The sequence below is a fragment of the Danio aesculapii genome, chromosome 15, assembly GCF_903798145.1.
Source record: "Danio aesculapii chromosome 15, fDanAes4.1, whole genome shotgun sequence".
Taxonomy (NCBI): Eukaryota; Metazoa; Chordata; class Actinopteri; order Cypriniformes; family Danionidae; genus Danio; species Danio aesculapii.
The window spans coordinates 2,625,400-2,638,648 of record NC_079449.1 but is presented as its reverse complement, the minus strand read 5'-3'; the positions used below and the strand labels follow the sequence as shown (position 1 = coordinate 2,638,648).

General features: G+C 38.9%; 1 protein-coding gene across 1 annotated transcript in view; it reads right to left on the bottom strand.

The window, feature by feature from the left end:
• Positions 1 to 2,135: 2,135 nt before the first annotated feature.
• The window catches only part of psmd2 (proteasome 26S subunit ubiquitin receptor, non-ATPase 2), a 37,486-nt gene continuing 26,372 nt past the window's right edge, over positions 2,136 to 13,249 (bottom strand). The window contains exons 17-21 of the mRNA XM_056473531.1: positions 12,927 to 13,095; positions 9,003 to 9,097; positions 5,769 to 5,895; positions 5,573 to 5,691; positions 2,136 to 2,638 (exon numbers count right to left, since the gene is read on the bottom strand). Of these exons, the coding sequence (XP_056329506.1) occupies positions 2,456 to 2,638; positions 5,573 to 5,691; positions 5,769 to 5,895; positions 9,003 to 9,097; positions 12,927 to 13,095 (693 nt within the window). The 3' untranslated portion in view covers positions 2,136 to 2,455. The remainder of the gene's footprint in view (positions 2,639 to 5,572; positions 5,692 to 5,768; positions 5,896 to 9,002; positions 9,098 to 12,926; positions 13,096 to 13,249) is intronic.

Below are 13,249 nucleotides of genomic sequence, written 5' to 3'. Positions count from 1 at the left end.
AAAGGCATTTTAGAATGACCAAAACAACATTTCAGATGTGTTACAGTGTGCTCAGCCTGCTGGTTTGTCCATTCACACACATTTTCATCATCTTTTATAACAAACCTTTTTTTAATGCGTATACTGGAATTTGTTCAGTAAAAGTGTTTCCATCGTAGTTTATGCGCATCTTTTCTTATCGAATAAAAGTTTATTCTACTCAGTTATGCACGTTTTTAATGCGTATTTTCAAAAGTGATGTGCATCATGACGTTTCCATGCACATCTCCAAAATAAGCATTAAAATAGGTGAGTGGAAACGTAAGGCGAGAAATAGCGCTTCGTCTTTAAAAAGGGGAGGAGACCGACAGAAACTCAGAGTTTAGAGAATAAAACCTGCTCCTAACCAGGTTAGGTTGTCAGAGTTAGTTAGTTAAGTAAGTTACCACGGTAACTGACTGAGTTAAAGTTTCAGAAACAGGCTTGACTTACCCTGCTTTCTCCAGTTTGACAAACCTGCCATTTTGAAACGAAAAAGCCAGAGTTTCTCTCATTTCAGGGTTAAAGTACTCTGAGTTTTCACTTAACCTCCTTTCTGAAACGGGCCTCTGGTCTGATAAACTCACTGCACAGACAGATGAACCGCAGATGGCCATGGCATGGCTCGCACGACTTCAGCCATTATTCCAGCATAAGCGCGCACACTCTAAAGCCTGTTTCACACCGCAAGCGTCAGCAGCGCGTTTTTTCGGTGTCCATCCCTTCTGAAAAAAAAACAGCTTAGGCTGGTTGGCTGGTTTTAGCTGGTCGACCAGCCTGGTTTTAGAGGGGTTTTGGCCATTTCCAGGCTGGTTTCCAGCCATTTGCAGCCTGGTCTTAGCTGGTCAGGCTGGAAAATGACCAGCAAAAACCAGCTTGACCAGCCTCGCCAGGCTGGGAGCCCAGCCAAAACCAGCTATGTCCAGCTGAAACCAGGCTGGTCAAGCTGGTTTTAGCTGGTCATTTTTCAGCCTGACCAGCTAAGACCAGGCTGGAAATGGCTGGAAACCAGCCTGGAAATGGCCAAAACCCCTCTAAAACCAGGCTGGTTGACCAGCTAAAACCAGCCAACCAGTCTAGGCTGGTTTAAGCTGGATTTTTCAGCAGGGATGTTAACAGATAAGAGTTTTCATACCGTAGGCAGCTGCAGCGCGTCAGTGCGAGGCGTGAGCGTCGCTGAAGCAGCAGTGCCGCGACAGTTTCGGCGCTGGGTCTATTTTTGCCGCGCTGCTCACGCTCAATCAAAATGACAGTGCATTGATAATGACCAAAACACATTGAATGACAGTAAAACGTAGAAATTTTACCCAATAAATGCGGTAATAATATTCACTGATTTATATATAGTCAATCAACTGAATCGAATGAACTTAAACGATTAAAATCTGCAACAAACATTTATTTAGGCCCGAGATATTTATTTACGGGAGTTTTAGTCCATAGCGAAGTGTATTGTGGGTAGTGTAGTTCGACACGCAAGCTGGATGATGTGAGCTCGCTGTGTGCTCTGCAGCTGAAGCAGAGGAAGAAAGCTTTATTCGGCTTTGTTTTATGTTCACTCAAGTTATTCCACCCGGGAGCTGTTTTGCACTGTGTACCTGACAACACGACAATAAGTAAATGAAGGCCATGCATTAATTACTTTAGTCCATCTCATCCTTTGCGCGAGCTGTTACTCTGCCGGTGGACATTACTGAAGCGGAGAAAGTAACACTAGTTTGATCATGTATAAATATCATTATAACTATATAGTATAAATGTTAATATAAATAGGCCTACAACAACCTGACAATCAAAAACCAAATGACAGGATATCACAGGCTGAAAGCGTATATTGTGCAGCCCTAGTCCAAACACATGCACTATAGGTGAACTGAATAAACTAAATTAGCCGTAGTGTATGAAATGTGTGTGTAAATGTGAGTTTATGGGTGTTTCCCTGTAATGGGTTGCAGCTGGAAGGGCATCTGCTGTGTAAAAGATATGCTGGAATAGTTTGTGGGTTATTCCACCTTGGCGACCCCTGATGAATAAAGGGACTAAGGAAAATGAATGGATGAATACGCAACTAAAATCACACACACACACACACACACACACACACAGTCACACACACATTGGTTTGACCACAATTGTTTTAATTTTGTATCTCAAACTTTTACAGGAGTCACAAGTAACAAAAACAAGCAAAACATGTTTTAATCAGCATAAACTCACGCTCGCTTCATGCTCTAATTACAAAATGATGATGAAGAGGAGGAGGAAACGTCACAGTAACGTTAATTAATTGTCTTTCTGTCTGGGAGAAAGATTGAAGGGCATCGTGAGGATGAGAAGACTTTAAATACGGCAGATGAGCGTGTATGTGTGTGTCAGAGGTCCCGTTTCTGAGTGTGTATATATGTGAGTGTTTCAGTATGTGAGTGGATGTGTGTGTCTATGCATCGTAGTTGGGGTTTTTGCGCAGGATGACGAAGCCCTCCAGGATGGGAGTAACAGGGATGAACTCCTCTGTGGCCAGCTCTGCTCGCTCCCCGTGGGCCAGCAGCACCGGCGTGGTGTGTGTCTGGAAACCGGTGATGGCTTTGGGTTTACCAGCCTGACCGACCACATCTACTGCCTACACACACACAGAGGACAATAATCAGAATGAAGCAGCTGTCACATTCAACAACGCTTCTATTACACATGCACATATACATACAAACATACAGGGGTAGGACAAAGGGAGAACATGTACTGTTCTCCGAGTCCACCTTCACTGTCTATCCCACATCCAGGAGAGTTACAGTGTGGAGAAGCCCCAAAGAAGCGTCCCACCCAGGCTGCTGATGCCCAGAGTGAAGCATTGGGGTGATCAGTAATGGTTTGAGCTGCAATATTATGGCATTCCCTAGGCCCAATACTTGTGCTAGATTGGTTCTGGGTCACTACCCAGGCATTCCGTAGGACCATGTGCACCCAATGGGTCAAACATCCTGAAGGCGATGGCGTATGTATCAGGAAGATAATGCAGACATACCCACAGGGAGACTGGCGAAAGAATGGTTTGATGAAGATGAATGTGATGTTGAACAAGTTGGCCTGCACAGTACCCCGACCTAAATATTATTAAGCACTTTGGGGTGTTTTGGAGGAGTGAGTGAGGAATGGTTGTCCTCCATCAGCATCACGTAGTGACCTGGACACTGTTCTGAAGAAGAACGGCCCAAAATCTGTCTAGCGACTGTACAGGACTCGTATCCGCCATTCCCAGACAAACTGATGCCGTATCAAATCGTGATGTATGAAATACTGTCCAAGCCGCTACTCATTTGAATTGAGAAAATATTTGTTTATGACCACTTAGGCACGCATTGAAGTGAATTTTAGAGTCTCTGGACTTGCTGCACCACAGATAGACAATATTTTAACAATTTGTAAAAAATGAGCCACTTTCTAGCCATTTGATAGTGATTGTAGCTTTCGAAGGTATTAAATCGCTTTGTAAATGTTTATTATTAACATTTGTTGAGCATTTACATATGGTTTGATAGAGTGCATGGACCAAGTCTGCCACACGCCTGCTTTAGCTCAGCTACTAAATACGATCTCCAAAGACTACGTCGAATAGTTCAGACTGCTGAGCGAATCACTGGTACAACCCTTCCTACTCCCCAAGAACTGTACTTATCCAGAGCGAGCAGAAGGGCTGCCAAAATCACTCTGGACCCCTCACACCCAGCACACCGCCTCTTTGAACTTTTACCTTCTGGTCAACGCTACAGAGCACTGCGCACCAGAACAGCCCGACACAGAAACAGTTTCTTCCCTCAGGCAATCCATCTCATGAACACTTGATGATAATAATTGTGGAACCAACATCACTACTTGCTATACACTTTTATACACATATACACTTATTTAACAACACACTTTACATGCCAATTTGCACATAACAGCTGCACATATAACATTGTATATAGTAATAAACATGTACATACACTTGTCAATTTGTATATTGCATTCACTACTTACTTCTATTTTTTTAAATATATTTATTATCTGTTTTTGTCCTGTCTCTGTTATCCTGTCGCACTGTAGAAGCCCAGCCGTCGACTTGTGTACCCTGATAGAAACCGATGTTTAGAATTCTAAAACGCATGCTAGATAAGATCACAGGGAGCTTCTGGGATCGCGAGAAATGCAAACGGCTGAAGTATAAGGTAGACTCAATGAGAAGTACACATGTTTGCAAACCTACCTAAAGATACAACCAATAATTCAGATTAGAGCGATAATGTGGAGAATATTGCTCTTGTGTTGAGCCCAATGAGCCTTGCATCTAAAAATAGAGCTAGCGTGTTCCTTTAGTGATATCGCTTCGACTCACGCTGAAAATGGCGGACGTGAATCAACAAACTGAGGATATGATGACGCACCTATCAATCAATATTGGTGGGCGGGGGGACCGCTCTCCTACGTCAAGTTGCGGTCGGTTTGAAAACCGCTCCAATTGGTCCACCATTTATCATGTTGTTAAATTGAAAAAAAAGCACTGGGTGTGTTTATATCACCCCAATATGACAGTCTATACACCATACATGCACATATGTCTGTCTAAACAGCTTGAAAAGTAGATTTTTTACCATAGATGCCCTTTAATGAAGGAGACTTAATCCCAAATACAAAAATGAATTACACTTGCAGCAAAATGTCCCGAAAGATGGTTCTGGTCAATTAAGGCTCTGGTTATCAGCAGATATAGGTGCAGATCTTCATTTCTGTAGTGTGTTTTTAGCAGTTATTTAATGCTGGGCGTGTCATCGTGATTGACAGTTTCTCAAAGCAGACATCGGAGCTTCAGCAGGAGATTGAAGTGTTATTATTCCATTTCTGTGTTCTTTTACCATGATAAAATGAGTTGTTCAGCCGTAAACTACTTTCTGACCTACAGGATCTGATGGATCACTGTTTATTCTGTAAGGTCAGGGCTTTATCTGTTTTTATTATTAGTTTGCTGATACACGCCTAACCATGACTGGGAAAATACAGGTGATGGACATCTAGCAGTAATTATCTTTATGGGTCTGAAATAATAATTAGGAAGACAAAACTAATGTTAGCGGATCTCCATGTTGATCTCCTGTAAGGTTATTTGAACTTGATTTACAGGACGTCTCTGACATTTGAGTTTCGGCATGTTATTGAGTTAATCTACTGAATTTGCTGTTATAAAATATGAATGTTGTAGAAACCGAATATTAAATAACAAATAGAGCTGTAAATGTTATATATTATTTATATACATCATTTACTGTTGGCTTTTTATTTGAAAACTCCTACTAAACATTAAAATGAATGTAAATATTTATTTATATATATATATATATATATATATATATATATATATATATATATATATATATATATATATATATATATATATATATATATATATATATATATATATATATATATATATATATATATATATATATATATATATATTTTTAGATGAACACCTATAACTTCCCGCGATGTTTTTCCCATGTGTGCAGTAATGAACACTCACCTGTCCGACCCGGACGGACACCGGTAGCGGTCTGAGCTCCTCATCAAACGTGACCAGCATACGAGGCTGCATCGCCGCCACCAGACCGTACAGGATATAATGAGACTTTCCCAGGATTACTGCAATGAGGATTATTAACATGAGCTGTGTGTTTCAGACAGAGATGTGTGTGTGTCTGCAGGACTGAGGCTCTTACGGTTTTTGACGTCCAGGAAGGACACGAGGACGGTGAGCAGCCCAGCAACGGCCACCTGACTCATGAGCTGCCGGTCACTGTGATACGGGCAGAGCGTCAGCGTGCCTTTACCCAGGTGAGTCAGACCCTGATGCACAGACAAATTGTTAACTAGTTACAATACTATATAATAACTCTCCATGCTTCTGAAAAACATTGGACAACTGACAGTTTTCATGTGATAATGCAGCATCAGGATAGATATATATGATATAGTGTTACTAATCAATGGCGGCATAGTAGCTCAGTGGTTAGCACTGTGGCCTCAAAGCTTGAGGGTCGCTGGTTTGAGTCCCAGCTGGGCCAGTTGGCATTTCTGTGTGGAGTTTGCATGTTCTCCCAATGTGTGCTGCATGTTAAATTGACTGTAGTGTATGAGTGTGTATGTAAATGAGTGTTTCCCAGTACTAGGTAGCAGCTGAAATGATGGCATCCACTGTGTAAAACATGCTGGAATAGTTGGCAAAAATATCAGACAGAAAGGACAAATTGATGGATTCGTGTCGAATGTTAGCATCATCGAACCATAACTTCATTCTTTTGCCATCTCTTTCAGATTTAGGGTGCACCTAGATGTTTGTTTGGGAACCTAGTGCATTTGCCCCCTTAGCTTGGTTGGTTTGGGCATATGTGAATCCAGTGATCAGGCTCGGATCCACACCAAATGAATCAGTCCGAGATCGACTAAATGATCTCTGCTCAGTTGAAACAAACTCTGCAGCAGATTAATTGTAGTCAGAAAGCAATACAATACAACAAACTAAAAAAAACAGGCTATATCACAGTGTTTTATAGATATGTAATATCCATATATACGGCTATTCGAAGTGAGAATAATGAGTAGGGTGTGACATGTTTTATTTTGGTCCATTTAGAAACTTTACCGTGTGAAAGTGAGCTGCATTAAGGTCTACAGGTCAGGGTTCAACGATAAGGATTCTTTCTACTGGCCAGTCTTTCAGATTTTTACTTGCCCTTCCAATTTTTTACTGGCCACACCAAACAAAAGAAGTTAATAGCCATTTCTTAGCCACATACAGTATTTTAAATAATGTTTCAAAAGCCAAACATAATTGTAATACCTACCGTTTTTATTCAGCATAACTTTTTTAATACAGTGGACAATTAAAAAAAAATTCACATGATGAAACTAAATTTGTTAGTATATATATATATATATATATATATATATAAAATAAATAAATAAATAAATAAATATAAATCCATCCATCTGTCTGTGGGTTGTTTTGTTTTGTTTATAATTTTATCATTATATCCATCATTCTTTCATTCGTTCTATCATTCTCTCTGTTGTTGTCTATCATTCTTTCTGTCTATCCATCTATTATTTATCATTCTGTCTTTTGTTCTTTCAGTCATTGTTCTATCATATTGTTTTATCTATCGCTTTATCTATCTGTCATTCTATCCTTTTATTTGTCTATCTATCATTCTATAGGACTAATTTATATATATATATATATATATATATATACTAACAAATTTAGTTACATCATGTGAATTTTTTTTAATTGTCCATTGTATATATAAAAACGTATATATTGTATATATTTACAAAAGTTTGGGGTCAGTTTTATAAATTTTTTTAATGTTTTTTTAAAAGGAAAATTCAGTTCAGCAAGGCAACATTCATTTAAATGTAAAAAAAAAAAAATTAATTGTTAAGTATTTATGAAAATTTTAAATAACTGCTTTTCTTATTGTATGCAGTTTAAAATAAAATAATTTCTCACGACATTATTGCTTTTATTACTATTACCATTAATAATAATAATAATAATAATAATAATAATAATAATAATAATTAACATTAGACTGATTTCTGAAGGATCATGTGACTCAAGACTGGAATAATGAAGCTGAAAATTCATCTTTAAAAATCACTGGAATAAATGGATTTAATTAAATAATAAACTACTTTTAAACAGTTATCTTATAGTGCAGTAACATTTCTCAATTTTACAATGTGTGCTGTATTTATGATGAAATAAATGCAGCCTTGTTCAGCAGGAGAAGCTTATTTTAAAACCTTTAACAATCATACTGACCCCAAACTTTTGACCAGTTGTGAATAGAATATTTTATAAGCGAAAATGTGCACTTTAATTTTGACACCCACAGACACAATCACCAAATATAAATCAGAGAGGTCAGACAATCTCATACAGAGCCTCATTTCAGTTGTCAAGTTTTGTAAAAATCTATCTATCTGTTGAATTAATCTATGAAAGAAACGTTGGCTAAAATTCTGCGTTATAGGCTTAAATTATAGAAAGAAATAACAGATGAACCGAGACTGCATCAGATCATGAAGCAGATCAATGTTGATCTTTCTTTTGAGCTGTCAGTGCAGAAATGAACAAAACAACAGGCCTAATACAACATAATATTTGATTAAAATATGGAAAAATTATCAGATGGTAACTTTTCCTAATAGATAAACAGCTCCCGGTAATATTCCAGCATGATTTCACTTTCGTATTAGACCTATGATATCTCGCCCTGCTCATCATTCTCTCTTCATATAGCTGTATAAGTGGCTATTACACAATCATAAGACACTGTGATATAGCCTGGTGTGTTAGTTTGTTGCATTGTTTTGTTTTCTCACTACAATTAATCCACTCAATAGAGCAGAGACCATCTCATTCAGGCTATCTCGGACTGATTGATTTGGCGCGGAGGCGAGCGTGATTGCTGGATTCACATATGCCAAACAAACCACGCTAAATGGGGAAACGAGACAGATTCCGAAACAAAGGTCTGTGTGTAAAAAGCACCTTAAGATTGTATTTTGCACGCCAAACTTTTGTTACAAGGCAGCGCTGGCCCGATCAGGCCAATAACCATTCTGTACACTGGCCCGAGTGTCTCGCATGCTGGCCCTGGGCGATCAGGCAGTCCTTATTGTCGAGCCCTGCAGGTGTGAACGTAAATCCTCTAAAGTAACTACCAGAGTCTATTACTTTATTCCTACACCAAAGTCAATGAATGTTTACAAGTGTTTGTTGTTCATTTCAGCCCAGATGATCACAGCGCTCTTTAACAGCAGCTGATGGCTTTCAAACCTCTTAATCGTCCTATTGGCACCAGCAAATGTGCACATATAATTATGTGTATTCATATAATCACATGACCGTGTTCATGATGAGATATGGCTGTGTTTGTGCTCACCTGTGCGAGTCGGACCATGAAGAGGTTGTTGGGGTCTTTGGCGTGGTACTGCGCCAGCTGTCTGAGCATCGCTGCCAAACGCGCATTATTTGTGCCTGCACATAAACACAACACAGAGCACATCACACACACAGACTCGCTCTGATTGGCTGAAATGCCAATTTAATACCAATGACAACTATGTTTGTAAGAGCATAAGATCAGTGAACACTGCTTCAGGTGCAGGGAATAAGTAGACATTAGATAAAAATATAGAAAGAGTAGTGGGTCCACATTATATATTTACAGACATACACAAACAAACACGTGTAAGCATACAAAAACACATGTTCGCACACATGTACAGAGACACACACACAAAACATCCCAACACACACACACACACACACACGCATGCATGCACAACCAAAAACACACACACATAAATGCGCTCACACACACACACAGATGCATACATAATCAAAAACACATGCACACACAAGCTTGCAAACACACATGCACACAGACACACACAAACGCATGCATGTGTTTTTGTGTTTGTAGATGTGCATGCACAACGTCCTCAAATGGGATGATTTTTGGTGATGAATCTTATTTTGACACATAATTTGGGAAAATGCTTTGAAAATTGTTAAACTTAACAACACAATCTTAGCAAATTGACTCCCCTTTGGTTATGTTGGGGGCTGTTTTTTGCCCCATTGACCTCCATTATAATCACATATTATGACTGCAAAGCCATCACAGCATATAAGCATGCATTCTTCATTGCTGCTGGTTTTCCCTGTTGGAAGAGGGTCATTTTTACCGTTGATCATCAGTTACCGTGCAAAAAAAGCATAGCTTCTGCCTTTTATATGGCGTTATAAGGAGTGTGTGTGTGTGAGCAAGAGGAAGAGAGAGACCTTTGTGCACATATCTTGATGCTGAATGTCTGAGAAAATCAAAATCAGCCCCTCAGCTCTCAGAACACAGTAACTGTATGTCTGTAAACACACTATAATCTGCTGTTTTACTCCACAGATCTCCATATAAGAGTCAGAAACTCTTTTGCACAGGCCTATCTAAATGTATTAAAGGGCGCCTGTGATAAAAATCATCTATTGTAAGTTGTTTGGACAGAACTGTGTGTAGATTAGAGATGCATCGATCCTGATACTTGGATCGGATATCGGTTTGATAGCGCATATTCTTGGCTGGATCGGGTATAGGTCAGCTGGTACCGATCCAAATCCGATCTTGCGCGTGGGTTATATTCTGTGTAATTCATAACCCAACAAAAGCCTCAAAAGGTAGCCTATTAAAAGGCACTAGAAAGTTCTCATGTAGGCCTACTATATCCTAAATGTTCTGAAGCCATTTTACAGTTTAATGTGAAGCACAGATGAATATTCAAGTGGTTTAATTCATGTTCAGTTCAGCGCTTCCCTCCACTGCGCCTGTCTATTATTCTCCGTTCATTCACAATTCAAATTGCGTGTCGCGTTCATGACAACTTAAACTCTCCAAGACTAATTATTCCTGTTAATATAATAAATCAACTGAGAAATGCATTAAGTTTTGCATTAAATGTTTTATTTTGACCTGCAACATGGAGTTCATTGCTGTTTTTAAATTGCGCTGTCTGTTAGACCAGCAGATCACATTCACAATACTGGAGTAGAGAGGGTTATTACCTGCTCTTCACACGCAAACTTTAATGTGTAAACTTTAAATGAGAAAAGGCTCAATAATACATTGGACAGATCTTCATTGCACTGACTTCTTCCCTTTGTGCTGCTGTTTTAGAAGTATCTGTATACCGGAGGGCTGAGTTTATTCTTCAGTGGGGAATACTTTAGGTGCTTTAGTTTGTCAAGCCTCAAAAAAAATCTAAGTAGTTGATTAAATTAATAAAAGTGAAACTGACGGCCCGGCGCATATGAATTGTCATCTACAGAATATTATTTAGCCTAATATAGGCTACTCTGAAACTGAATATTTCACTGTCATTTTATATATATATATATTAACATTTTATTTAACAGACCTGTTTGACAGTTTGTGCGCTGAGGCATATAAGCAGACCTTGTTTTAAACTTGACCTCAAATATTTGTTTATTTTGTAGATAACTGACCAAAAATACATTAAAATAACCTAAAAATGATACAAAACGAAATGAGTTTCAAATATATACATGCTTTCAGTTTCTCCATCTCACTCGCGGCCAGTTTAGGCGAGGGAATGTGTCTGTATACCGGAGGGCTGTGAGCTGTCATGCTGCATTCATGCTGAGCCAGGCCTGATTATCTTTAAATCTTTTCCCGCTTAAAAAATTAAAAATAAATAATGTTTATTAAGTAAAACTGGCCTCAGACGTTTAGTTTAGTCTGCTTCAAACCTGTGGGAAAATATCTGGCTTTGCCTAAAGGCTAGTTATTTTACCCACGATTAGAGTAGCCTATTACAGATTTCAAAGAAAAATCTTAATATTAAAAAGGAAACATGTCGGCGCAATAGCCTAGTGGTTAGCGCGTCGACATATGGTGCAGTAGCACTTCAGGGCGTCACGAGTTCGAATCCCGGCTCGAGGACATTTCCCTACCCTACCCCCCTCTCTCTCTCCAACTTCGCTTCCTGTCCTAAATACTGTCCTATCTAATAAAGGCAAAATAGCCCAAAAATAAATCTTTAAAAAAAATTTTTTAAATAAATAAAAATAAAAAACATAAGCTGGACCACAACAAATCATATCAATGTCATAACAAAAGCTCAAATAATGTAGCCCATAGTTTATAGCAAGCATCAAGTTTTTGGTTAGATTGTGCCATCTGTCATAACAGTAGGTTTATAGGTCTGTTATTTTTACTAAAGGAGATAACTACTATTTGAGTTCATCACCAGACCTAAACAGTTTTATGTTAATAAAAAAAAAATGGCACAGTATCGGGATCGGATCTGTATCGGTCGATATTCAGAATTTTGGTATCGAGATCGAATCGGTTGCAAAAAAAAGGTATCGGTGCATCTCTAGTATAGATATAGTGTGTCCAGAGACATATTGGAGCGATAGCAAACAAGTCTCTTTTCTTAAAAACTTAAAGAATAAATTGGACCCAAATCCCAGAGAGTCCGAGGCCCATCGCAATGTGACGTAGGAGTGTGGTATTCCCAGCCCACTGAATTGATTGGCATGTGTCATGTTTCTATGATAACATTTAAGCACATGTCCAGAACATTTTTAGAAAATAAACTGAGATTAAAATACCTGTTCCAATGCTCTGCGATTTTTATAAGTTTAAAAAAAATTTTAAATAAAGAAAATAAAATCTTTAATAAAGAGAGTAAAAAAAATAAATAAAATTTGAATAAAAAAACAAACAAAAAAACAAACACGCTTGTAATACTTAACGGCTGTAATCACCACGGCCGCATGGTATTTCAGCTTCATCCATCTCTGTATCCGTCACTGACTGCTGTTTATCTGATGTGACAGACACACATGGGAGCGGTGGGCAGGGAGAAGTAGCTCATTTGCATTTAAAGCCACAGGCTACAAAAACAGCTACATTGTAAAATGGCCAGCTTCTGGATGCTATAATAAATAATCTGATGGGTATTTAGAGCCAAAACTTTACAGACACATTGTGGAGACACCAAAGAGTTATCTAACATCTTGTAAAAGAGGTAAAATAGGAGCCCTTTGAAGCGGTCAACAGATGATCACCAATAAAATCTACACATTTGATTTCTTCCCAACAGGGAAAACCTGCAGAAATCAAGAATGCATGATTATATGCTGTCATGTCTTTACAACCAATGTTCTTACAATGAAAGTCGATTGGGCAAAAACAGCCCCCAACATAACCAAAGGGGAGTTAATCTGAACAGTACACAAGGGGTTATTAATTTTTCAGTGTGTGTGTGCTGAAGTTTGCACTGACCGCTGCCCACCAGGCCCATGGCGAAGATGGAGTTGTGTGAGACTTCAGGATCGGCATCGTGGGAGAATTTGCTGAGTGTGTCCAGAATGTTGAGCCTCGGGTTGGAGACGGAGATAAGAGCGAGCGCCAGCGGGACGGCCCTCCGCAACGTGGACTCACCGTAACGCAGCTGAGCAGGAGAAACACAGCATTAAATACAGCAGACATGGAGAACTACACGCTCCACACGGGAAAATACAGATGTTAACTCGCACATCAGTATATCATAACAACGGAATAATTGTAAATTACTTTTGAATGTATTGATTGTGTTTGGTGACACA